Below are 26,947 nucleotides of genomic sequence, written 5' to 3' on the forward strand. Positions count from 1 at the left end.
TTATTTATTATTATTATTATTTTATCCATTTGATATACTTGTGTTTTCCCAGACTGGAACAACTATCCCCAGTCTTCTAGAGGGATCTCTTCAGGTGGGAGTCCACCGGCCCAAGCTCGTGTGCTTAGGACACCCCAGTACAACGGCCCAGTATGTCATCGTGTCAAAGAAGGATCAAGTCGCCATCCCACTTCCAGATGAAGGTTTGGCATGCGCCATTGACAAGCTGTTCAAAGTGTTCTGGGTTTGCAATGTGTCCTATCCTTCCCAACTCAAATCAATATATGGTTTATTTGAGTATGTTTACGAGATGCCCTTCACAGGCGGGAAGAGATCAAAAGTTGTGGAGCTCATCGCAAAGCTCCAGGCAGTGTTGTAAGTTGTACTTCCTACTACCATGTACATTTGTCCAAAGTTCAAGAAAACTATTTCAAAACCAGGAATGTTCCTGGCTCAAAATGAGGCAGAGGTGGTACTAGAGCCCAGAGCGATAAGGGTTTTTCGAGACCGATACCGTTTTTAGTGGGGGGAAATTCACCGATTACCGAGAGGCGACCGATACGATCATGTTGTTTTTTTGCTGGAATGAAAATAGATGTTTTTCTATGTGGATTGTGCTGAGACGACTATGCAAAGGTACTCAGAAGGCTGCTTGTGCAACACGTGTTAGAAAATAGTGTTTTCCATGAAGACACCTGTCAAGAGTTTTGTTGAGAGCTTGAGGTGGCAGGAAATTTGATGGAGGCCGCCTCGTAGTTCTCTATGCAGGAAGAACCGCTGACAGCCAGTAAGGACACTCATCAGACATCTTAGGCAAGCCCATGCAATTTCAGATGGACAGGATTATACAATTGTATGTGCTGTAGTCAAAACCACTTAGGAATTTACCACAACTTCAATTCGTATGCCAGACATCTCAATAGGATTAGGGAACGCACCCAAGTTGCAAACCCAGAACATTTGGAACACATGGTCAATGTCACCAATGAGTCAGAGCAAGAAAGATGGCGTAGAAACATCCTATAATGCTACGGACACCTTCAGAAACAAATTTGGGCTCCGATTTGGACACTCCCGCTTGATCATCGTTTTTCAGACTGTGCAGAAACGTACTCCGCATTGTGTGCACCAAAGACTTACTGGACAAGACATTGGATTCTCGAAAGGATAAAAGTGCATCTGTGACTAATAGCTCCTCTATATCAAATGACGACGACGACGGCCGATCTTTCATGCAGGATTTTGAAAATGCACAACACATGTTTTCAGAGATTGATACTCCGTACAAAATGTGCAAATATTTTTCTGAAAAACGCCTAAATGTCAAGTCCGCAGACATTTTCTTCGGGTACAGACAGAGGTGACACCGCAAGAAAGCAGGGGAAATTGACTCAAGTAATGGATATATCCATTATTGATACCATAACATTTCTCTTTTGGAAGTGGAAGAGGCAGAAACTCTAAGCAATCTAATAAAAGTGTTGATGGTAAAACAGCGTGATGATTGTGATCGCACACATTTTATTTGAGCGCACAATACATTAGACAGCAGCTATCCCAAATGACCTCCAAATCCACCTTTTATTTTGAGGATTTGGAAACGACTACAAGGGCTAACGCCCCCGGTACCCCTTACTCCATGTTCGCCATACGTTTGCATTTTCAACGTTGCACCTGCCCGAATCACAACTAATGAATGAACATGTTACAAATATCATGTGGGTTCATTGTTGTGTAAGTATGATATATGAATTTGATGATGTGTAATATGATTGGTGAACTGTAGCTAACCCTAACCCTGCGGACATTTGCAGAGATGTGACCGTATACACAAGGGAGAAACCATTTAGCTGCACAGTCTGTGGTAAAAGATTCACCCAGAATGAAACTATTAGGAAGGAACACACATGAGGATTCATACTGGGGAGAAGTCATTTAGTTTATCTTGACTGCTAAATATTTTGTTGATAAGGGAAACTTGAGCCATCCCCACAGGGGAGAAACCATTTGTGTGCTCAGAGACTGTGCTAAAGGTTTTGGTGATAAATCAAAATTGAAAACACAACGTGAATTAATGCAGGAGAGAAACCATTTCGCTGCTCAGACTGCTAAAAGTTGTGGTTATAAAATGCAATTAAAGAAAACATGATAATCCACACAGGAGAGGGAAAATGTAGTTGCTCAGACTGCTAAAAGTTTTGGTGATAAATCGGAATTGAAGAGAGACGAGAAGAATTCACGCAGGAGAGAAGCAATTTAGTTGCTCAGACTGCTAAAAGTTTTATTTTTGTCCATATTTAGCAAGTTTGTTAAGAACGTGGGTAGTATCTTTCAATGAAGGATGGTAGGTTAGAAACAAAATGTTTACCGGTACTATAAAAGTGAATGTATTTGGAGATGGGTTCTGTTAGGATCCATTTGCAGATATCGGTCTGCCTGGGGAGTTGTGTAGATCCTTATGCACTTTAGGCAGCATGTAGAAGCATGGTAGTGTGGGATTTGGTGAACATAAGAAATTGCATTCTGCTTCGTTGATCCAGGAGTTCTGTTTAGCTTCTCTTAGCATCTGGCTCAATTCAGTTGTCATTTCTTCCAAAGGGTTATTCTGTAGTCTCTTGTAGTATGTGCCGTTGTCAAGTTGTGCCTCAGTAATATACTTTGTTTTTTGCCACACTGCTACTGAACCCCCTTTGTCAGCACTAGGGATGTAACGATAACCGGTTTTAATGATAACCGTGATCGTACCGTACCGTTTCAAATTTTCATCATCATTAAAACCGTGGTACCGTGATTACCGTGTTACCATGATTACAGTGCTTTGAAAAACATGGTAAATACTGTCCATCATCAACCAAAGTTGGCAACAGTGTCCCAGATGCAAACATGCAGCCTTGGAGAAATGATTTCAGTGAGTATCAATCCTTTTTGGGTCTGAGTTTTCAATATCAAACGTAAAATGATTGCAGTGAGTCTCTCAGTACTTTTTGAAAAATTTCAGCAATGTTTTTTACGAATACCGTGATAATACGATAACCCTGATAATTTTGGTCACGATAATCGTGACGTGAAATTTTCATACCGTTACATCTCTAGTCAGCACACTTGATCGCAATATAATTTTTTTTTTTTTTACAAATCATCCAAAGCTTTTCTTTCTCATGCATTTTCGATAAGTTATGCTCAATTGTTTCATTTTTACTGTTGTATCATTTTTCTATATCATGGTCAGTCTACAGAATGTCATGAGAGCAGAATTGTTGCTAGGAGGGCAAAATATAATTTAGGGCTGAATGCATTCATATGTACCCAGGGTTAGGGCTTACTAGTGGAACTCACTGGATTCTGGTGATACATGCTTTTAGGTGCATACTGTGGTAAAAACAGGAAAGGTCTAAAACAAAAATTAACAGGTCAGGGCGCAGTTGCACAAAGCACATTAGGTTAAGATTTCCCTTAGGGTCAGATTAAGATGTCCATAAAATAGAATGAGCTGCACAAAACAGCCTTAAATCTTGTCTTTATGTTTTCCTGAAAATGTTTAACCTTATGGAGAACATTTAAGGGTGTTTTGTGCAGCCGGTTCTATTTTATATGGACACCTTCACTCTGACTAAGAGAAATCGTAACCTATGGTATTTTGTGCAACAGGGCCCAGATTGGTGGGTAGGTGCAAATGTAAGTCCTTTTGATAATACAAAAACATTCATCTGACAGGGGAGATCTGAGATGTTGATTGGTCGGTGGAGTATGTCCCTATCCCCTCCTCTTCTGCCCCCTCCTAGTCTTCCTTGGCCTCGTCCTCTGTTGATTGGTGGTTCTGCATTGAAGTACCGTCCGTGTGTGTTGGGGGATAAGTAGGATATGAACCTTGGTTCGGTTTGGGTCAGGGAGTTTGGGGGAGGGCTTGTAAGGATACGAACCCTGATAAAAATCCTCACAAATGTCTAGGAAGAATACTACTATGTATGCTATGTAGGGTTTAGCAGCCCTGCTCACATGTTGAACATGTTCATTCAACATGCATCTTGAGACAGTCCTCCTCCTCCCCACTGACAAGAGTGTGTATAAATAGCTGCTCTAGTCAGAGGATTAGTGTGAGAGAGAGCACGGTTTAGATTAACAGTCTCTCTCAACTGGACAAGCATGAGTAACAACTTGCACACATACACAGGAATATTGCTTCAAAGAGTTGGTACAGGGAGGTAGGACCAAACAGATTGGTGATTTACAGGTCAGCTCTGCTGGTGTGACTCTTGGAGATCACAATCACTTTTTCTCCATAACTGAATCAGACCATCTCATCTGCCTGCCATGTTTTTAACCGCAGGTGAGATGACGGCATGGTGGTGGAGAAGTGTCGTGTCAGATCTCCACACGATGTCCACCTTCTCCTTTCTTTTCTGTCTCTGCTCCTAAAGCAAAGGCTGATCAGAGACTCACTTATTTTTCGTTACATCCAAATGTATCCACTTATGGAGTTTTGATAATAAAGGAGCTGCTTTGTGATTCTTAAATTTGGTTCATTCATGTTTTTTTTTTAACTGGTGTATTTTATTTGTATGTGTAGGTACTGTATATATGTGTATACAGTATACTGTATATGTATAGGATAGAAGCAGGGTTTCTTTCTTCCTGATGTAAGATACGATTGTGAAATTCTCGACTCTTAACTACACTTCTGTCAATTCAAACTGGTGCTGTGAGCCTCAGACACACAGCTGTGGTAGTTGCATTTTTGTTTTCCTCTCCACTCACTCCAGCTAGACCTATCTGCAACTATGTGCAACTTGGGGACTGGGAGAAACAATATATATATATATATATATATATATATATATATATATATATACATACCGGTATATATATATATATATATATATATATATATATATATATATATATATATATATATATATATATATATATGGTGGACTAAATTAGGGGCAATCGCTGCCCTAATATTTTGCGAGGCCACACCAGTCCTGTTTCTGGATTGGGACTAGAGTATGGACCGTAGACTGTCGGTATGGCCCAGTGGTTCTCATCTGGTCTAGCCTCATGACCCACATTTTTCCTTAGTCATTAAGTCGCGACCCAAATTTCAGATTTGGACCCCTTTGGAAATGGCCTTGCCAAAATGTAGCCACAATTTTGAGCATTATTTAGCCCCCTTCCTGACAAATTAGCAAGAAGTGGTTGGCATCAATGGATGCCTTGGGTCTTTGACTTTCATATGATACCAGAATCGCCACACTAGCTACAATTGAGCTTGCTACAGCCTCTGAAGAAGACAGCCGTGGACACCAGCGTTTCTCAAGGATTAGAAGAACTTTTCTTTCCCCATGCACACATCCACGACCGTCTCAAAACGGCCCCGCAACCCACTTTTGGGTCATGACCCACCAGTTGAGAGACACTGGACTAGATTATGGACATGAGAGTGTGCAACAACGTCGGTGGTAAACAAGACAATAATAATTGAGCATGTGATCATTGGAGATCATACTCACTGCAATCACCAGGCTTGTATATCCCATTAGGTCGACATGGGTGACTGAATCAGTTGAGATGACCCAGGAATCCCTAAGGCTTAGTAGCAAATCAGGACGCAACCCCTTTCTCTAGCATGCAAGGCCAGTGAAAACATGCGTGCAAAGGTTACTACAACAGCTTATAGAAAGCAGTTTTTGTATTGGCTTACAAGGAATCTATTGGATTATATCAAGCCCTAGCTCAGGGCAAGGCACTTTTAAACACCTCATAAAGGAGGAAAGACAGACGCATGATAATTTTACGACTGGGCGATAATTATGGACCAGAAATCATATCTTGGTATTTTTAGGCTGAATGGTGATGATAGACAATATCAATATTTTCTATGTGCTAAGTATGCAACCTTGCCCTGAAGAAAAAAATCTTTGCAAGAGCCACCATCTAAAAAAGGTCCCTTTCCTCCCTTTATCTTTGTAGATTTTTATTTTTTTATTTTTTATTTTATTTTAAGTAGGACTTAAAAAAGCCACAACTACCCTTAAAGGAGCTGCATGTGGCTCTAGAGCCTCGGGTTGAGTATCACTGCGCTAAATGTTCAGTTGTAAGTCAAAGCCACATGTGAGATGTAACAAGCACTTTTATTAAAACAAGACTGATCAAAATAAATGCAAAGACAAGAGTTTCCTTTCCTGACTATTGGTGCTTTCACAAAATATTAACACACAGATTTATGATAAGTAATTATCAGTAATATGAATATAATGACTAAGTGGGTGAAGGCAAATAAAACAGTCTGTACAGCATCCAATATCTAAGATGATATCTAGTCTCATATCACAATAATACTGATATAATATCAATATATTGGTCAGCCCTAATTTCCTATGACTTATGACCCTATCTGTGGTCAAAACTAAATTGCGGTAAGCTAGTCTGAGGCCCTTAAGTATCTTCCCGGGCACTGGAGCGCACCTGAAGAACACCTTCCCATATTTGATGTTCTGTGCCATAATCCAGGGACAGTATTCATACAGAATTCCTGCTCAGATGTCAAAAGAATAATCTGACAAATATGTGATGTGACTATGAATGTGATGTCATCATAAATCTACAGGAACATTTGTTTGACTTGAATATGGATTTACAGGACAAAATAATTGCTAAATGTGCTTTCTATTTTAAGATCTGGTCATTTGTTTAGTAGCCTCTATAGCCGTTTAGTTTGCTCATTTGCTGAAATATCTTTGAGTAGACCCAGATTTTAAGGATGGGACCAACAGTGAAAATATTCAAATAGTAGTTGCAGCTTTTTCTCAGATGATATTACTCAATACTGTACTGATCTCTGAGAGTTAGGGTTCTTCCTTTCAAAAGGGGAAAAGGCACATTATATTTGGCTAAGCATTATTTCTCCAACTGAGTAATCTGATTGCTTTCAGTTACTTTTGGGTTATTTGGTCTCCGAATACTTTGTAATGTGGAGTTGTCTATATTTTTGTCCGTGTTTCATCCAGGAATGTGAATGTTATCATTCATATATAGGCTACATCTGGGCTACACGTGTTGCTCTTCCACTCTCAGCCAATCAGAGCTCAAGGCCAAGTTACAGTCTTCAGAAGCGCGGCAGCCAATCAGTCTTCGAAGCCTCATGTGACGTCATTAAGCGGCTTATAGCAGCAGGAGCACGCAGACGGAGGCATGGCTGGAGGTAGGACGCACCATGACAACATCGGCAGGACGCTCCTGTGTGTGTTGTAAAAAGTAGATCTGGTTTACTTGACGGGATATTACGGGGCGTTCTTTAGTTTTTCCAGAGACGAGTGACCTCAGTCGTAAGCATGGAGTCCGAGGACAAGGTAAGTTCTCTATAATCACATTAATAAGAGGCTTGCCTGTTGACGAAGATGACATGTGATGTGTCCTCATGTTTCAATTAAGGTGATAATACGAAGGCCAGGTGTTATAGCCATACACTGATACACACACACACCCTTGGGTAATACAATAGACTACTAGTGAATTAGTTAATTAAGCGGTTTCAAAGTCAGACTGTGTAGCCTACCCCCCCCCCCCCCATATGCTGGATGATGATTGTTATTTGATCCCATAGACACTCAATTGATAGCCTGATATTGCTGACATATAGCCTAGCCTACTTCAGACTACACCAAATGCATGAAAAAGGTCTGAACACATTTATTTGTTTCTGACTCTGGGAAAGTGGGGGGAAATTACCCCAAACTAGTAGGCTACCACATGTAGGCTATATCTCTGAACTATCTCTTTAAACCAAATCACACGCATTTAGGCTATTCCGTGTGATCTTTTGAGAACTAATGCATTCTCTGAGCCTCCCCTGAAACTGCTTGGAGCCCCCCTGGGGAGGCCCGCCTCCCACTTTGAAAACCTCTGGATTAGCCTATAGCAGGGGTGGGCAATTATTTTTCATGGGGGGCCACATGAGAAACCCAGATTGTTGCCGGGGGCCGAACAAATATTGTCATGCCGTAACCCATGGATGGGTAACTTTGATGATAGAGAGGGCCACAAAAAATGTATTCGCTACCAGGTTTTGCTGAGGGCCGAACGGGGCCAGCGTGAAAGATTTGGTGCATTTGAAGCCACGTTTAGAGGAATAACTCATTTTAAATTAACAGTTGTGATGTCATTATTCAGTCTTAACCACCAATATTTCATCCTTTTCTCACTCACTCCTATGTCACCACCTGCTCTCAGGGCTTGAAATTAAGTTTTTTGACCAACTGCCAATATGGCTGCTAGATTTTAAAGTTACCAGCCAATTAGAATTTCCACTAGCCAAAATGTTTTTCTTCAAATAAATCAGAATATGAGTGGGTTAATTTAAGCATAAGTATCAGTAAGTGGCCCGGGATAATCAAAGCCTGTGTTGAGGGTCACACGAACAAAAATGCAGTCTTGAAGCTAAATAAATCCAAAACCAATGAGTTAATTATTTAAATTTCTAATTCAATGTAGCCTTTTAGTCATAAAGATTATTGAAAGATATTCCATATTCCAGACTGAAATGCTATAACAGAAGTGGAGTATTGGCCAGAATGACATGAACATTTGGACATTTATTCAGCGGGTATCTTGCATGTTGCGCTCAGGTGCACTGTGTGTAAAAAAAAAAAAAAAAATTTTTTTTTTTTTTTTTTGCAATTCCATGGCGGGCCACACAGGTGGCGCCCGCGGGCCGCATCCGCCCATGTATGGCCTATAGCCTACCCTCAGGGGAAATAATAGTTTAGAAGAAGATGGGCTATAGCAAAGTAGTTTACACCCTCAAGTAGCCGAATATAATACTAAGGTCACCTATCCTAACCTAACCTGACGCTCCTAACCTGCAGTAGACTAAATTTCTCCCAAAAGTAAATAGGCAAAGGACTATCCTGTAATGTTATTAAGGGTCCAATATCTTGATTTTATTTTATTTTATTCTGCAATAGAAAAAGCAATACAAAATACATCATAGCTTTAAAAATTGACAAGGATAAGCACAATAAAGTCTCAGACTTGTTTCCATTGTGGTCCTTGATCTTGTCTCAACTTAAAGTACAAACTGTGTAGGCTAGACTGCAATGTTGTTTGCTCGCCGCGTGCAAGCGGTGCACCATGATAGTAAGATCAAACACACCCTAACTTTTACTTTAAAACATCAGGTGACACTCCCACTGATGATGGCGGTGGGGACAGCTGTGATTGGCTCACTACAGTTTGGCTACAACACTGGTGTCATCAATGCTCCACAGAATGTGAGTATCTACCATACATACAGTACATATTACATACAGTACATTCAGCATAAAAGGAACCCAGGGAAGACATGTATGTTAGGGTTCATACTCCTGGCAGTGCCCCTGAGCAAGGCACTGGCAAAAGAACTGGAGTTGGTCCCCGGGCGCTGCACTGCGGCTGCCCACTGCTCCTAGTTCTAGGAAGGTTCCTAGTAGAGGATGGGTCAAATGCAGAGGATGAATTTCCCCATGGGGACAAGAAAGGATAACATATAACATATAAGAACCATTTTACAAATTGTATCATTATGAGTGCCAAACAAAAACTATACAGTACATCGTTTTCTGTGATTGGTTAATTTAAAAAAAGCGGTAGGCCTAGAACCTAAATGTGGCAATAGGTACACACACACCTGGCAGTGAATTGCTAGAAAACCAGTATCCCAATGTATCTTGCTGGGTTGATATAATAGTCAGTTATTTCAAGCCTTTGCGTGTTTCCGGTGGATCTCCCACCCTCCTTCAGTTGATGGAAACACATCTCACAAACATTTGTTTAAAAATTGGATGGGAAAATATGGCTGCTGTTGACGTGTAAAACACATGAGTGTGTATCGTTGGGGGGGAAATACAATAAAATCCATCCATTTTTGTTGGGATTAAAAGCGACTCTTTCCCTAAGCTACTGGCTCTTTTCTTTCGCACTGAACTGTGTTTTGTGTGTACGTGCTTGCGTGTGTGTACTTCTTAGTACACCTGACTAGGTTGGGGCCTATAAATAGAGATATGCGCATACAGATGACCTCAGCCTGTCCAGGGATCAGCAAAGGTTGGCTGGTCTCCATTCCTTCAAGCATCTGTCCATTATTCTGATCATTACCATCACTTATAAATCATTTATTACAAACACAGTCGTGGTGTTTGCTGTCCTTTCAACTTGAGTTGTATGTTCCTAATTGGCTTTCCACTGGAAGACGTGCTCATTGTCAAGTTCATGGGATTAAGGGAAAAGAATGATGTAACTGCTGCCAGCTAATGCGCGGTGACGTTCTTACACACACCTGACTCACGGTACTGGTCACCTGACTTACGGTACTGGTCACCTGCTGGGCTTGGCAGTTGAACGTCAGTCGTCAAGAATAAGCCAATGCACAATGTCCACTGACTATAGGATGTGGTTAGAATAGTCCTAAATTATCCTCTGTTTTACCGATCAATAGTACTAGGTTTTTCAGAGTATGGGACAAGCTTTGTTTGAGAACCATGTAGGCATTACAATGAGGTTCAAGGAAAGCTCAACACGGAAATGACTATTCAAACTTTTTGCTAAGATCATGTGTGGTTTTTCTATCGTGCCAGCACCATGGACTTCATAGGGACTACTGACCGCAATAAACTGGAGGGGACAGGGCTGTTTGAAAGGCAGTTTGTAGATGTGATTGAAGCCACATGCAGTTTCCCATAGACCCACACTTGTTAAATGCAGTGGTTCTCAAATGGGGGTCCGGGGACCCCCAGGGGTCCCTGGCACTTTGCAAGGGTGTCCGCGAAAAGTTTTCAGGAAAATAAATATATATAGATTTTTTTTTTCAAAAGCTTCATATTTCAATGAAAATATTTTATGCTTTAAATCTACAATGGTTCGTGGATTATATTCTAATCTAACAAACCTATCAATTTAAAAGTCAAGCACGTTACCGTGGAAACAATTAAGCTTAGCCCAAAATCACAAATCAGAATGAGGGGGTCCCCGATATATTTTCTATCTTGTAAGGGGTCCTTGGCTGAAAAACATTTGAGAACCTCTGGTTTAATGGGCTACATTAGATCTACGATCAGGGGCGTAGTGGAGGGTAAACCTCTTTGAAATTTGGCAGACAGTTTACTCACCTATTTTCAGATCAACTGTATCAATCAATGAGGGGAAGCGAGGTGAGTAAACTACTCACCTTGGATAGTTTACCCACCTCTGTATTTACCACTACACCCCTGATTATGCTATTATACCATTTACCCCCCCTGCCATGTGTAAATAGTCATTCAATGAGACTCTCAAGGATGAAATTTAGCCAAGTTCTTCGACTCTTTTAGATTGAAAATGGTTTAACGTTGATCTGTTATTTTTAACTGTGATGCACAGTGAGCCTCAATGTCGTGTTGTCTTGTGATTCAGATCATTGAGGACTTCTACAACGAGACGTGGACCAGCAGGTATTCAGAGTCCATCTCTCAGAACTCTCTGACTACTCTGTGGTCCATCTCCGTGGCCATCTTCTCCGCGGGAGGAATGTTCGGCTCCTTCTCCGTCGGCCTCTTTGTCAACCGCTTTGGCAGGTAGGCAAGTTCATTTGACCGACAGTTATAAAAAATTATATTAAAAAAAAAAGTTAATTTGACTGACGGCATTATTCATCATACCAAAATGGACAGGTGCTAAAACTGTGGCATGCATGCTATTCTTTGAAAGGAGGAACTCCATGCTCATGGCCAATGTGCTAGCCTTCATCGCGGCTGCGTTCATGGGCTTCTCCAAGATGGCCGGGTCCTGGGAGATGCTCGTGGTTGGACGTTTCATCGTGGGCCTGTACTCCGGCCTCTCCACAGGCTTTGTGCCCATGTATGTCGGGGAAGTGTCGCCCACCTCTCTCCGCGGAGCACTCGGCACTTTGCATCAGCTTGGCGTTGTCATTGGCATACTCATGGCACAGGTAAGCCCCTTCAAACCCTATTAAGTATGTCCTGTTGCGCCAACATGGTATTTGCATCATTGACTTTTTGCCGAAAAACATCTGAATGAAAGTAAACAGCTGATGAGACTTAATTTGAGAATGATAGACATCAAAATCCTACTCTGGCAAAAGGGAGCATGTGGGCAATCTCTGTTCTCTCTCTGGTTCAATTTTCGTCCCACTGATGATGTCATCGGTGAGGTCACAAACCACTGGTGATGTCACTTGAGCAATTGTGCATTGTGACATCACTGATGAGACATCATCGGCCAGCATTGTGACATCACTGATGATGTCAGCTGCAGGGCCAGCTAAGGCCACGGCTCTGAGCTCGGCGAGCTGCAGGGCGGGCGAGGCCGTGCAGCGGGCGAGCCTAGGAAATCGAGCGTGTGAGATACCTATTACGTATAACTTCATTCGAGCATCATTTGTTTGAATTAGTATGTAAAGAATGTATTGGTTTAGGCTTTGGGATACCAGTGACTATTATATAACAGAAGGAGGCAGAGCTGCAACAAATGTGGGCCGCTGTACCGCTGTGTCTTCTGGAAGTACTGTGTATGTGTATGTACTATGTAGTGCATGTGTCTTTTGTGTATGTACTATGTAGTGCATGTGTCTTTTGTGTATGTACTATGTAGTGCATGTGTCTTTTGTGTATGTACTATGTAGTGCATGTGTCTTTTGTGTATGTACTATGTAGTGCATGTGTCTTTTGTGTATGTACTATGTAGTGCATGTGTCTTTTGTGTATGTACTATGTAGTGCATGTGTCTTTTGTGTATGTACTATGTAGTGCATGTGTCTTTTGTGTATGTACTATGTAGTGCATGTGTCTTTTGTGTATGTACTATGTAGTGCATGTGTCTTTTGTGTATGTACTATGTAGTGCCTGTGTCTTTTGTGCAGATCTTTGGGATGGAGTCCATCATGGGGAATGCCTCCCTGTGGCCTCTCCTGTTGGGTTTGACCTTCGTCCCGTCCGTCCTGCAGTGTGTGCTGCTGCCCTTCTGCCCCGAAAGCCCCCGATACCTCCTCATCAGCTGCAACGAGGAAGAGCAGGCCCGGAGCGGTAAGAGCAGGCCCGGAGCGGTAAGAGCAGGCCCGGAGCGGTAAGAGCAGGCCCGGAGCGGTAAGAGCAGGCCCGGAGCGGTGAGATGCACCACCACTTGACTCTGTGCAACATTATGAGGGTTTCAAACTTCCATGATTGGAATTTGGAAACCCTCATTAGTCTTTTTGTTGCACCTGTGTTTATTCTGCCTTTTCGACACAAAATGGCCCCCGTGAAAAGGGTCTATAGTCTGAGGGAAAATCACAGTTTCACAGTTTTACAATTCTATGTACTAGGTTAGACCTTTATACCTGGGACATCATAGTCATTGAAGTTATTTGATACTGGACTGAGAGGAGAGAGAGAGAAGCTGCCTGGTTTATTAGGCCATGTTCAGACTAGGAGGCCAAATCTGATTTGTGAACTTTAGTGACCTATTAATGACTTTATACAGATTGGTTTTATGAGTCTGGATGCTCCAAGTCTGATTTGTGTCACTTGTCCCAAACCACATATGGACGTAGTTTCCAATCCGCTTCAAATGTGCTTTTGACTGATGTGTCTTCAGTGCGGACGCGCCGCAGATCCACCAAATCTGATTTAAACGTCACTCGCAACTCGTCATCAAATGCTTCTGCGCAGGAAAACCACGTCACCAACGTACGTACAGTATTTACTGATGCCCACGTTGTTACCATAGCAAACCATGCAGATAGGCTGTTTAGGTCTGGACACACAGATCCGACTTGAAAATCGAATTTGTGGCAGTGCGGACACACTCCCAAATCAGATTTGGGAAACCAATCAAGATAATGATGATTAATGACTTTATCAGCAAATCGGATTTGCCTGTAATGTGAACATGGCCTTAGTGTCACAGGGCCAGAAGAGTTCAGATAAAATGCATGCAGCACCAAGGCTAGGTCTTCAGCCTCATCCATGGGCAGGTCATTGAAGGAAAATACTACCCAGTCCAGGTGGTACAGGACCACCAACTTGGACACACCACATGAACATTGGACAGGTGATTCATTGGAGTTGTGAGCCCACAAACAGAAGGACAACCAACCAACCAACCAACCAAGAACTGTTTTGCACCTGTGTTAAGAAATTCGCCCTTTGCTGTCATACCTGAGCAGCTGGTTCTTGTGTTATTATGATTATGACCAAGTTGAAATCCTGTGTTTGTTTTTTGCCTTTTGTTTTTCGCTCCCAGTCTTAACGAAGCTGCGCGGCAGCGAGCAGGTGAGTGCAGCCATACAGGAGATGAAGGAGGAGAGCCAGCAGATGATGAGGGAGAAGAAGGTGACCATCCCCGAGTTGTTCCGCTCCCCCCTCTACCGCCAGCCCATCTTCGTCGCTATCATGCTGCAGCTCTCGCAGCAGCTGTCTGGAATCAACGCTGTAAGTCAAACGGACAAAGAGAGACCATTTCAGGGGTGCAGACTTGTCACCTTTCGGCGAAATTCGCCATTTTGAATCAAAAATAGTTTACAGCTGGCATTAACATGCGTTTTCTGTCATCAGATTGCAATCAGATTGTGCTTGACCACTTGAAAGTACAGGTGTAAACGCCCCCCAAGACACATTGAAGGCGGATTGCAATCTGATCGGCCAAACCACCTCCGGAGGTGGTCAGGGACGCATTGTGTGTACACATTGAACACAAGTGTAAATGCAATGTGTCCTCTCAATCTGGATACAGCAACTGTATGCGGATTGAGAGGACACCCATTTTGGGTGATCAGATTGCAATCAGATGACAAAAAACGCATGTTAATGCCAGGTGTAAATGGCCTCTCTAGGGTTGGAAACTGTTACATCTGACTTCAATGCCAGATGAATGAGAGCCAGACAATGTACACTGTTTGAGTCTTTCAGTTTTGTTCTGAAACTATTTGTCTCTGTGGTCGGCTGTAGGTGATCTACTACTCCACTGGGATCTTTGAGCGAGCAGGAGTGTCTCAGCCTGTCTATGCCACCATCGGGGTCGGCGTGGTCAACACCGCCTTCACTGTGGTTTCTGTAAGTCCCAGGAGGAAGATGTTGACATTTAAGGGGCACATTGGCGCAGTGGTAGTGCTGTCACCTCACAGCAAGAAGGTCCTGGGTTCGATTCCCGCCTGGGATGCTTTAGGCGCTGAGGGTGTGTCCCCATCCCCATGTCCTCAGTGCCTACTGCCCAGGTGGGCTCGTCAAAAGGGCCTTTCTGTGTGGAGTTTGCATGTTCTCCAGATAGGAACTCCCCAGCTAAAAACATGCCAAAAGAAAGAAGATGTTGACATTTGAGGTATAAAATATGTTAAAATGCTAATTTCTCCCTCTCTCTGTGTGTCCAGTTGTTTGTGGTGGAGCGTGCAGGCAGGAGGTCCCTCCAGCTCATTGGTCTATTAGGAATGGCTGGGTCAGCAGTCCTCATGACTGTTGCCTTGGCATTGTTGGTAAGTGTGTGACAGTGGGGGTAAGACGACAGCATTATGTGCCAAAATATGCATCAAATTAAGTCACACTGTGCTGGTGTCGTGTGAATCTCTAATAGATGGTATAGCATGAATTTCCCCTTAGAGGGCTATTAGATATTATATGATTTAATATATAGTATAATTGTGAAAATGATTACCGGTAGGAAAGTAGTAAAGGATGAAGCTATCTTAAGATATTTACTTTCCAAATTACAAACACTTTAGATCAGGCGTGTCCAAATTCCGGCCCGGGGGCCAATTGCGGCCCGCGGACTGATTTTAAGTGGCCCTCGGCTTGTCTCTCAAAATATACTATATGTGGCCCTCCACACAGTATTGGTTAATCAAGCAAGTTCAATTTGCATTTTTTCCCTTCACCCAACGATGACAGCACTATCATACAGTTTGTACAAGCACCAAGTAGGAACAGCACATGCAGAACTAATGTTTTCAGATGGTAAACAAAATCTTTAAAGAGTACATTTGTATGTGAGCACCTGGCCCCCTGGCATTTTCACATTATATCATCTGTCCCCCATTCAAAAAAAGTTTGGACACCCCTGCTTTAAAGGATGTAATTATCGATATCCTTTTTGAGCATTGAGTATTTATCACAATAAATGGATAAATACAAACTACTTTGATTTGAATCAAGCCCTTCATATCAAGTGGCGTCCCTGTTGTTTCTGCCCTCCTCAGGACCAGTTCAGTTGGATGTCCTACGTCAGCATCGTAGCCATCTTCTGCTTCGTAGCCTTCTTTGAAATCGGCCCCGGCCCCATCCCCTGGTTCATCGTAGCCGAGCTCTTCAGCCAGGGCCCGCGGCCGGCAGCCATCGCAGTCGCTGGCTTCTCCAACTGGTCTGCCAACTTCGCAGTGGGCATGGGCTTCCCGTACGTTGAGGTAAGGAGGCGCAAGGGTCAAGTCTCAAATATATGTATATTTTTTATATATTTGATCATAACCAGGTGGACTGCAACTCTAATTCTCATGTACTCTAACTTGTTTTGTGGATATAATCACTGATATAATGACTAAGTCGTAACTGCGAATAATAGAACAGCTAGAACAATGGTAACTTCAGAAAGATACATCACTTTACTGTAATGCAGCTTTTAAAATGAGGAAAAGACAACATTTATGCCATATCACCATATATGATAATATCCCAAATCTAAGACAATATCGAGTCTCATATCACAATATTGATATCATATTGATATATTGCCCGGCCCTACCCAAAAGTGTAACAGTGGTTGTCCTTTGCCTGTGATCTTGCCTGTAGAAACTGTGCGGCCCGTACGTGTTCATCTTGTTCACCGTCCTGCTGCTGGGCTTCTTCGTCTTCACCTACTTCAAGGTGCCAGAGACCAGGGGCCGCACCTTCGACGACATCTCAGCGGGCTTCCGTCAGGCGGCCGGCCAGTCCTTTGACAAGTACTCTGCTCCTGAGGAGTTCAACACCCTCACAAGAGCCGACTCCTCACTTTAAAGCTCCACTCTGTCACTTTTGTTTTAACCAGCTTTTAAATCATGTTGATGCTACAGTGACTTCTAAAAGGGGACAAGGGCGCCTCTATCATTCCCACTCTGCGCCCTGAACGCCTGTTACTGCACCATGTAGCTTTGAGGCTCCATCCCAGAGCATGAAAGTTGGCGGGATGTAAATCCATTTCCTGCTGCGGCTCCATCACAATAAAAGCTTTCCGCTAGCAAACTAACGGGAGGCTTTATTGTGAAGAACGTATAGGAAGTGAAATCGTGATTTTAGCGTGACTTGTTTTATTGAAGCAACATTTGGGGATATTTGGAGCTATTTTCTTTGCAGCGAATCAGTTTAAAAACTGCAGAAAGGGGAACAAGGTAGAGAGTACAAGCAGAAACAGTCAAATAAGGCTGATATCTGAATGTAGAAACGTGGAAGTGTAGCAATTATTAGCATCTGTAATTACCACTTGTGGTAGCAGAGGCCGCTGTTGCTGCTGCTCAGCATCAAGTTACATATTGGGGCTTTAACGCGTACAGCAATGTGTCCTTGCTCTTTCATATGGATACAGTGGCATTTTACATTTAAATCTTTTTGACGGATTGTAAAAATAGGTGTATTGTATGCACTGACGATGTCACTGTTTCCTATGGGCGGAGTTTGAAGTCCAAGAAGTCTTATTTCCACACCAATCATAGGCCTTTGGAAACATTGAAGCCTTTTGCCGTGATCGTCCGTTCCAGTCCTCGAGGGCCAGTGTCCACCAGGTTTTTGTTCGAGCCACACCTGGTCTCAGGTAGACACAAGGCTGTTTATAGAGAGCCATTCATCACGATTTGGTTCACCAAAAATTAGCCCGTGTGTTCACTTTGAAATTTAGCTAGGCTACCTCAGATCTGCCTCAAATAAATTATATCAATCAGCTGTAATACGTTTATGTAAGAGTCTAAAAAGTATTTTGCTTATGTATACATTTCCAGTGTCAGTTCTTTTAAATTATTAAGAAACATAATTTATTTTAAGTGTATTTTCTGTTGCTTTATGAAATGTTTTATTACCGTACCTGTCTTGGCTGTACAAATGCCATCTTACATTAATCTAATAAGAAACAATAATATGAACTATCAACATGAATCTATTCATAAATGTATGAATACATTTAGGACATTTTAAATGTATTATCACCATCTATCAAGGTGATATATCATTTTGTAGTGACCAATTTATTAAGTTAATTGTTTCATAAGGTAGTCCACTTAATGACAGGACACACATTTGTAATACTTGTCTTAGGTTGTCATTATTCTTTCTGTTGTGAGAAATTCCAATGACACATTAGTCATTAAGACCTGAATGGCCTCGTCATAATTTATTCACTTTACTGAGAAACACGAGTGTATTTGTTCAGCTGGTATTGATGATCGTCACTCTTTAAATTCAGGTCAGTTTTTCAGATACTGGTTCTGAAACACTTCACCATGGCTCTATTGATGGAATCCAAACAGTGTGATTCCTGTGGTCATTCATCTTTATTATATATATATATACCATATATATATATATATATATATATATATATATTTGCCCTTTGTCTGCACCTCAGACAAATGCATCTCATGTTTCCCGCATATATATATATATATATATATATATATATATATATATATATATATATATATATATATATGCGGGTGACAAAATTAAAGACATTCCTGGGTATGAGTATCCCTGTGAATAATTTATTATTTTAAAGCAGGTAATCATGTGCAATATTGAATGGCACTGGAGTGTAAGATTTTCAGAAAAGGGTTTAATCTGTCTATCATCTGTTTATCAATTATTAATATAATTGACTGATATTTCTGTACCTAAAGGAGATTATTATGGGGTGTGTTTATTAAGCATCTTTGAGTGTTTAGAAAAGCGCTATATAAATCCAATCTATTATTATTATTATTATTATTGATATCATCTATTCTTTGAGTTAAGGATGGAATTTGACCCTGCACACTAAAATCCGTGCACTGATTTGGTTTTGTTTGAAGAATGTACTTTTGTAGTTCCTTCTCTTTTCCTACTAAACAAACACTGTACGGGTAACAATCATAAGATATATTATAGATGTATTATATCATATTTTTCAGAAGATTATCTATAGTGTTTACAGGCCTGTTTTGCAGAGACAGCTCATGCATTGAACAGTAAAGGTCTGTGCATGTAGCCTACTTACTTACAGTTACTAAATACTGAGCCAATGCTTTCCTGAGTGAGCATGGTGTGTTAAAGAAGGGTCGTTTACTGCAGACAAAGGGCAAAAATATGAATCTATGCTTTAAGAGGGACGTGTAATAACTTTGTCAAATAAAAGTGCCAATATGTTTTGTTGTCATGAAAGATGAGTTGTATTGATCGCATAATAAATAAAAGAATCCACACACAAAATCGTGTCATTGCTGGTCTTGTTCCTGTAGTTAGCATGTAGGCTACTTCCTACTGCATGTAAGCAGAGAAGACCCAGGCAGCATGGACCTTGGCTGAGGAAAATTACGTTTTGCACTTTAAGTATATAACAAGTTTATAACTGACACTGCTTCTCTAGCAGTCTGTGTAACAATATAGAGCAGTGGTTCTCAAACCGTTTCACGTCAAGGACCCCTAAACTGACACAAATTAGACCACAGACCCCCATTGGATAAGCCTTTATCCCAGGGTCCCCCATCTGATAACATTTGAGCGTTTGTGACGACTCCTGGCCCTGTCTTGCAGGAGCCATAGTTGGGGTTGTTAGGCTGTTTGGGTGAGCCTGGGCCTGGTGTACTCATTGGGCTCAGAGTGATATAGAAGACATAATATCAAGCTGATAATATACAATTTGATTCTTTAAATGTGCACTTTGGGGGTAACCTTACTGTAGGAGCCATTTATGTTTGTTGTTGGCACGTCACATTATTTTGTTTAGATTATCTTGCAATATTATTTTTAGACACTTGGTGGCGAAGTCATTGGGCACAGGTGAGGGAGAGCTCACAGAGTTCTCACCAGACCAGACAGACCTCAGACCAGAGCAGCATTGGAAACTTGTATTGGAAACAAATTGATATGTATATCTCTAATACTGACTAAACTGCAGTCATTGTCTGGAAAATCAGTTTGTTATTGGGTGTTAGATCACTCCAACCTACCTGTGTATTATGGGGAGTCTAATGGACATTGGAAAGTTCCGAAATGGCCATAACACCCCAAAATGAAGGTGAGACATTACATGGTATGACATGGTAGGTGAATAGGGTAAAAAGAAAAAAACGATATCAGCATGACATATCCCCAGTTGATTACTTACATTAAGACAATACTTTTTCAATAAAAGTTTTCTGAAAGCCTGTTTAAATATGCAAATGAAACATCTACTTAAATATGTGCTAATTTGCATACATTGCCAGAACAGAAATCTGAACATTGGATAAAGCCAGGTTCAAAATTCTTATTTCATTTTGTTGACATATTAAAGCCAAGGGTTTTTACAGAGGGAATCTCCTTTTATCTATCTAACAGAAAATACTGTCAACAGTCATTCAAAAAACAAACCATTTTCACCATGTTTTTAGGAATTAAATGTTAAAATGGCCTTAAAAAAGTCCAAACAAAGTCAATCAAATTAGTGAATTCAACAAGTTATTTATAAATTTTACAATAGATTTTACAATAGATATTTACAAACTTACAAACAGGGAATAGTGACTTATACAATACAATTACAAACACATTACAAAACTATTTACATTGGAATAATATGTTGAACTTGTTAAACTTTGAACTTGAACTTGAATAAATTTTACAATAGATATTTACAAACTTACAAACAGGGAATAGTGACACATTACAAAACTGGAATAATAATATGTTGAACTTGTGAAACATTACAAAACTATTTACATTGGAGCACTGTTGGGACTTAACTACTTTTTGCAGTACCTAGTAATCTAACTGTTACTGAAATAGTAACTGGGCTAGTTACTAGTTACTTTAGGACATGAAAATAATGGACAACTTCATAGGATTATCCGCTTTCTGATCCTTAGACCTAGTCCAGAGAGAGAAGAAACCTCCCTGCCTGGAAAAAATGTTCCACACGCTGCAGCTGCAGCCCGAGCCCCAGAGGCTTGAGTAGGCTATAAGCCCCAGAGGCGAATTACCTTGAGTAGGCTATAAGCCTCCCCAATAAGCAAATGTTCAAGTATCCCATGCAGGAACAATGATAGATACAATTCGAGAGTATGTCTTGTCGCACACTGTGCCACAGCAACACTAAAAGAATGTGTACATTAATAAGACAATCAAAGCAGACTCTTAAAAGTAACGCAGAAGTTACTCTCCCTAGTAACTAATTACTCGAAGTAACTAGTCACTTTAAAGTAATTAAATTACTTTTTGAGAAAAGTACCTAGTAACTGTAACTAATTACCCATTTTCAGTAACTTGCCCAACACTGCATTGCAGTAATATTTCAGAGAAGCAGAGAAGCAGACTTAAGGATTGAGCTCATGAAGGAGGCTGATTTCACTCATCTCGCTGCTCGCGTATTTCTGCCTGATCACCTGGAGGGACATACAAGGCATTAGATTAGGTCACACTAAAAAAACAAACAAACAAACAAACAAAACATTGCATCTTATGGCTCATTTCCACCACATTTTACAGCCCTGCACAGCCCGTCACCACTCGGCTCTACTTGTTTCAACCCGATGGATGTTCTGCTTCGACCGCCGATCACCCACCCCCCGCCCACACCTGGTCGTCATAGCGACCGCATATCTGCCCTCCGCCCATATTCCGAAGTAGGCTATAACATAACGTTACAATTAAATCCATACACAGAACTTTTAAACTGTTTATGAAATACTGGCGCCTCTAAATGACCTACAGTGTACATGGGCAAATGTGACAATCGGCCAGGAGAATGGATATCACTCTGTTGTTAGTCAAAACTCACATGCGCTGCGCGAGGGACGGGGGTTGCGCTAGAGTGAAGCCTGTACCCCGGCGGCCTCTCACCAGGCAAGACCGCGGCTTCACCAGAGCCCCGCCTGCGGGCGGCCTAGCGGAGCCGACGCAGCACTCAACTACAAGCGCTTTCTGAGCAGCGGACTTTCGGACAATTGAAACCACCGTCACGATTTTATTTCACCAGAGGCGAAGGCAGCAACACATAAGACTGATGGAAAAGCATAACAGAAGAGAAGGTAAGCACCACTCAACTGGTATGCAGCACTGCATTGACAGTCAGTAGGATAGACAGAGTAAACACGATTCTGCCTGGCCAATCAGTCGTCTACAATGTTTTCACGTCACCGTATGAACCCGGGTTCACAGAATAGAACCTCGACGTGGCAGGTACTAAAAGTAGCACGACTCGACCCCAATACAACCCGGGCTGTCCCCGTTTTTGATCGGTGGAATGAGACAAAAAAGCGAGACGAGCTGGGCGGGGCCGCGTTTGATACCAGCGGTGGAAATGGGCCATAAGAGGGGACCTCCTATGCTGCAGTGGAACTGGCTGTACAGGGTGGTGAACACCTGGTGAAGACAACTCAAAAAGAGGCTTTTCTTCCTCCTTTTCTCAAACAGGTCAAACTTCCCTCTCAGCTCCTGATAAACTTTTATAGACACACAGACAGACAGACAGACAGACAGACAGACAGACAGACAGACAGACAGACAGACAGACAGACAGAGAGACAGACAGACAGACAGACAGACACACAGAGAGACAGACAGACAGACAGACAGACAGACACACACACACACACAGAGACAGACAGACAGACAGACAGACAGACAGCCAGCCAGCCAGACAGACAGACAGACAGACAGAAAGGCAGGCAGGCAGGCAGGCAGGCAGACAGACACAGACAGACAGACAGACAGACAGACAGATGATATAGTAGGTAGGTAGGTAGGTAGGTATGTATGTATGTATGTATGTATGTATGTATGTATGTAGGTAGGTAGGTAGGTAGGTAGGTAGGTAGATAGATAGATAGATAGATAGATAGATAGATAGATAGATAGATAGATAGATAGATAGATAGATAGATAGATAGATAGATATCTAGATAGATAGATAGATAGATAGATAGATAGATAGATAGATGGACTCAGGTTCAAGGTTTTCACTTTAGGTCGCTCGCTCGCGCACACACACACACACGCACGCACACGCACGCAGGCATGCACGCACGCACACGCACACAACATAAACTAAAGTAAACTAGATGAATTGTCCTTTTAAATTGAATTGTCAAACATATAAACTAAACTAGATGGATCCTCCTGACATGCCAGCAGGCTCCCCGGGGGGCAGGGCGTGGCGAGGCGCGGCGTACTCGGCCATGTTGGACAGTCCATGTGCCACACAGCAGCTGAGCCCGTCACGTGGTGTCCTCATACTGCAGGCCTCGTGCCACTCGTTGGTGCTCTCGTCGTAGCGCTCCACCTTATTGGAGAAGTCTCTTTTGTTGAAGCCTCCACACACGAACAGCTGGTCGTCCATCACCTCAATGCCAAAGCTGCTGCGTGGATTCAGCATGTCGGGCACGGCGCTCCACGTGTTGGTTAGCGGCTCGTAGGCCTCGGCGCTGCGCAGGTGGTTGGGGCCATCCCAGCCGCCCACTGCGTAGACGCGCTGTCTGTAGGCGATGACGCCCAAGCAGCAGCGCCTGCTGCTCATGGGGGCGATCTTCATCCACTGGTTGGTGTCTGGGTTGTAGCACTCAGCTGTGTCCAGGTACCTCGTCCCATCGTAACCACCACAGATGTACACCTTGCCGTTGAGTACTGTGGAGCTGGCCTCGTTCCTCCACTCATTCATGGGTGGGAGCAGAGTCCACTTGTCAGTCTGAGGATCATAGCGCTCGGCACTGTTGAGACGGACGTTTCCCCTGTAGCCTCCCATGGCATAGATGCTGCCATTCAGTACTGCCACGCTGACCCAGCCCCGGCGATTATGCATGGGTGCCACATCGTGCCAAGTACGGGTACAGAGGTCGAACTTCCGCACGCTGCTGAGACTGTCCAACATGCTGTTGATGCCGCCAACACAGTAGACAACGTTATTTAGGAAAGCGGCACCGTGGTAAGCCCGGGGAGACTCAAGTTCAACGTTTGGTACGTTGACCCAGAGATCGGCGCGGGGATCGTATACCTCAATGCTATTTGTTAGCCCGCTGTCGCTATAGCCTCCAATGGCCAACAGGACGGCATGAGGCAGGCGCGGGCGAGTCAGAGGGTTGGAGGGTCTGTTGGTGATGACATCATACATGGCCCTCTCTGCATCGAGGATGATCACCTCACACTCGGCGTTGTCCTTAACCAGACTGTTGTTCTTCACCTGGTTGATGAAGTAGTCGGTGGTCATCAAGCCCAGGCGGATCTTAGGCAGCAGCATGGAGATGTGACCTTCACGCTCCTCGGGCGAGTGGGCGATCCAGCGGCGGACGGCCTCGAACACCGTGCTCTCCTGTCTCACGTTCAGATCGTCCCGCGCCAGGATGTCCATCAGCTGCTCCAGAGAGAGTTTGAGGAACTCTTCAGAGGCTGTGGCGATCTGCTCAAACTGCTCCAGGATGAAGAGAAAGGCCTTGCTCCTCAGGTCCGGGCAGTAGTAGAAGTCTACAAACTTTAAGATGCCGATGCAGTTCTCCGGGCAGAGCCGCACCTCCAGGAACTCACAGCAGGAGTGGACGACCCCCATGATGCCGAGGTAGTCTGCTGCTATCAACAGCTCCTCCACGTTGTCCTCGGTCACCGGGACAGAGCAGTTGTAGGCGTACTCTATGAGGAGATGCATCATGTCTGCTGACACGGGGCCGGCCATGTCGTAGATGTTGTCCTGGGACGTCCAGCCATGGGTGAAGAGAGCGTGGAAGTATTGGCTGTAGTCGCAGAGGACGGCCTTGGCGGTGTTGAATTCCACATCATCCACTCTGATCACCGCGTCACACACTGACTCCTCCAGATGCAGCTCATCTGACCCTTCGTCTTGTTTGTTCATCTTGTTCAACTAACCTGGATGAATACCTTATACCTTCAACAGTAGCTGTGATTTACTCAAATATTTGGAGTCTGGGTGAGTTTTGTCCTTCTCCTGGAGCTGGCACCAGCTTGCCGGTCCTACTTAAAGCCTCTGCTGGGAAGGATTTATGACATCACTGATGATGTCAGAATGTATATGATGTCATCAGTGATGTCACAAATCACTGATGATGTCACTGTTTAGGTGACATCATCACTGATTTATGACATCATCAGTGATGTCATAGACATTGTGACATCATCAGTGATGTTATAAATCCTTCCTTTCTGAGGCACACGTGTGTGCATACGTGCATGTGCGTCCGTGCGTGTACATGTACATGCGTGCATGTGTGCATGTGTTTATGGCCAGAGCGACAATGTCATTGTCATCATCGTCGAGTTGTGGCCTGTGATGACTGATGATGTCATGATAGTAAACAAACCCAATCCATCAACTGAGCATGCAAACGCCCCAGACTCATACCCACTGATGATGTCATGCCCCAGAATCATCGACTGATGTGACTCATGATGTCATGTCCCGCAATCGTCGAGTGGGCCAGTGGTGATGATGTCTCACTGATGATGTCACACTGATGATGTCATAGACATTGTGACATCACCAGTTATATACTATGTCCTCAGTGATGTCCAATTGTGTCATCAGTGATTTCTGACAGACACTGATAGGCTGAAAAGCTGACAGCCGCTGAAAGTTGGGGTACCAGGAACCTTATCCAGGGAAAAATTTAAATGTGTAATTCTGCCAGAAGCAGTTTGTGAGGGGTCAAACTAGAGTTTTTTCATGACTCTGAATCGATTGCAAGCGTTTGTATTGCACCACTCCTTGTCGAGAAAATGGTCACACCCACTTTTCCTGTTCGCCGTGAACCAATTTTTTTCGTGAAAAATAAATATTTACATTTTGGAAATCATCTTTTCAATGGTTTGGCCTACAATGCTGCACAGTACATGGTATCTGTGACGACAATGCTGCACAGTACATGGTTGAGGGATTCAAAATTGATGTTTTGATGAATTGACCTATCTTTGCCCTGGCCAAGGCTATCCACATGTTAGAATAATAGTTGTTTGAACATTTGTTGTGTCTATATATATATATATATATATATATATATATTCAATTATTTTACAATGCTTTTACTGGGATCACACCTTTATCCGAGACTCTGCCAATGAATGCATGCTGATAAAGCACATTGAATTGAATTGAATTGAATTGCTAAGCCACCCTGCCACCCCATTGAAGATAGAATAATAGATCATTTTTAGAGATCATTATTACTCATCTATTTTTTGATAGTAATAGCAGTGTCTTTTTCCTCCTCAGGCGGGTATCACCCTGTCCAGATAGGTGACACTTTCAACAGGAGATACCAGGTGGTTTCCAAGCTGGGCTGGGGCTATTTCTCTACTGTCTGGCTCTGCATAGACCTGTGGTAGGTTTGGGACATATGATATAGGCCTACTGTCTGGCTCTGCATAGACCTGTGGTAGGTTTGGGACATATGATATAGGCCTACTGTCTGGCTCTGCATAGACCTGTGGTAGGTTTGGGACATATGATATAGGCCTACTGTATTACTGTATTACAGTATTTTGTAAATGTGCAATGAGAGAAATGGAATGTGTCTTGACATCAGTGACTGTCCTGTCAAGACCAGTGGTTCTCAAACCTTTTTCACAGACCCCTACTAAACTATCAGACAACGGACCCCAAGATTTTGTCCCCGATTTTAGCTTTTAGATGACAGTGTATGAAGACCATGACCAAAATAGTAATATATTCTGTCATTGTATTACTTATGGATGGAATTATTATTCAAAATGGGTCCTTGAACCCCACTTTGAGAACCACTGGATCTGTTAAA

At 42.7% G+C, this 26,947-nt stretch overlaps 1 protein-coding gene and 2 pseudogenes across 3 annotated transcripts in view; 2 read left to right on the forward strand and 1 right to left on the reverse strand.

Annotated features, from left to right (window-relative positions):
• The window catches only part of LOC310794898 (E3 ubiquitin-protein ligase TRIM35-like), a 571,381-nt pseudogene that overhangs the window by 38,162 nt on the left and 506,272 nt on the right, over positions 1 to 26,947 (forward strand). The gene's annotated exons all lie outside the window — the stretch shown is intronic.
• LOC310794450 (solute carrier family 2, facilitated glucose transporter member 1-like) lies at positions 9,192 to 16,988 on the forward strand (the record flags this gene model as incomplete). Its single annotated transcript, XM_083656447.1, has 9 exons — positions 9,192 to 9,269; positions 11,425 to 11,585; positions 11,719 to 11,959; positions 12,890 to 13,052; positions 14,251 to 14,438; positions 14,955 to 15,059; positions 15,374 to 15,475; positions 16,196 to 16,399; positions 16,782 to 16,988. The coding sequence occupies 9 exons, from the start codon at positions 9,192 to 9,194 to the stop codon at positions 16,986 to 16,988; spliced, it is 1,449 nt and encodes a 482-aa protein (XP_083512573.1).
• On the reverse strand, positions 23,299 to 25,032 carry LOC310794451 (kelch-like protein 10 pseudogene; annotated as a pseudogene). Its single transcript has one exon. The product of its transcript is annotated as a kelch-like protein 10 pseudogene (transcript).

The sequence above is a fragment of the Poromitra crassiceps genome, assembly GCF_964638095.1.
Source record: "Poromitra crassiceps genome assembly, chromosome: 20".
In the NCBI taxonomy this organism is placed as follows: domain Eukaryota; kingdom Metazoa; phylum Chordata; class Actinopteri; order Beryciformes; family Melamphaidae; genus Poromitra; species Poromitra crassiceps.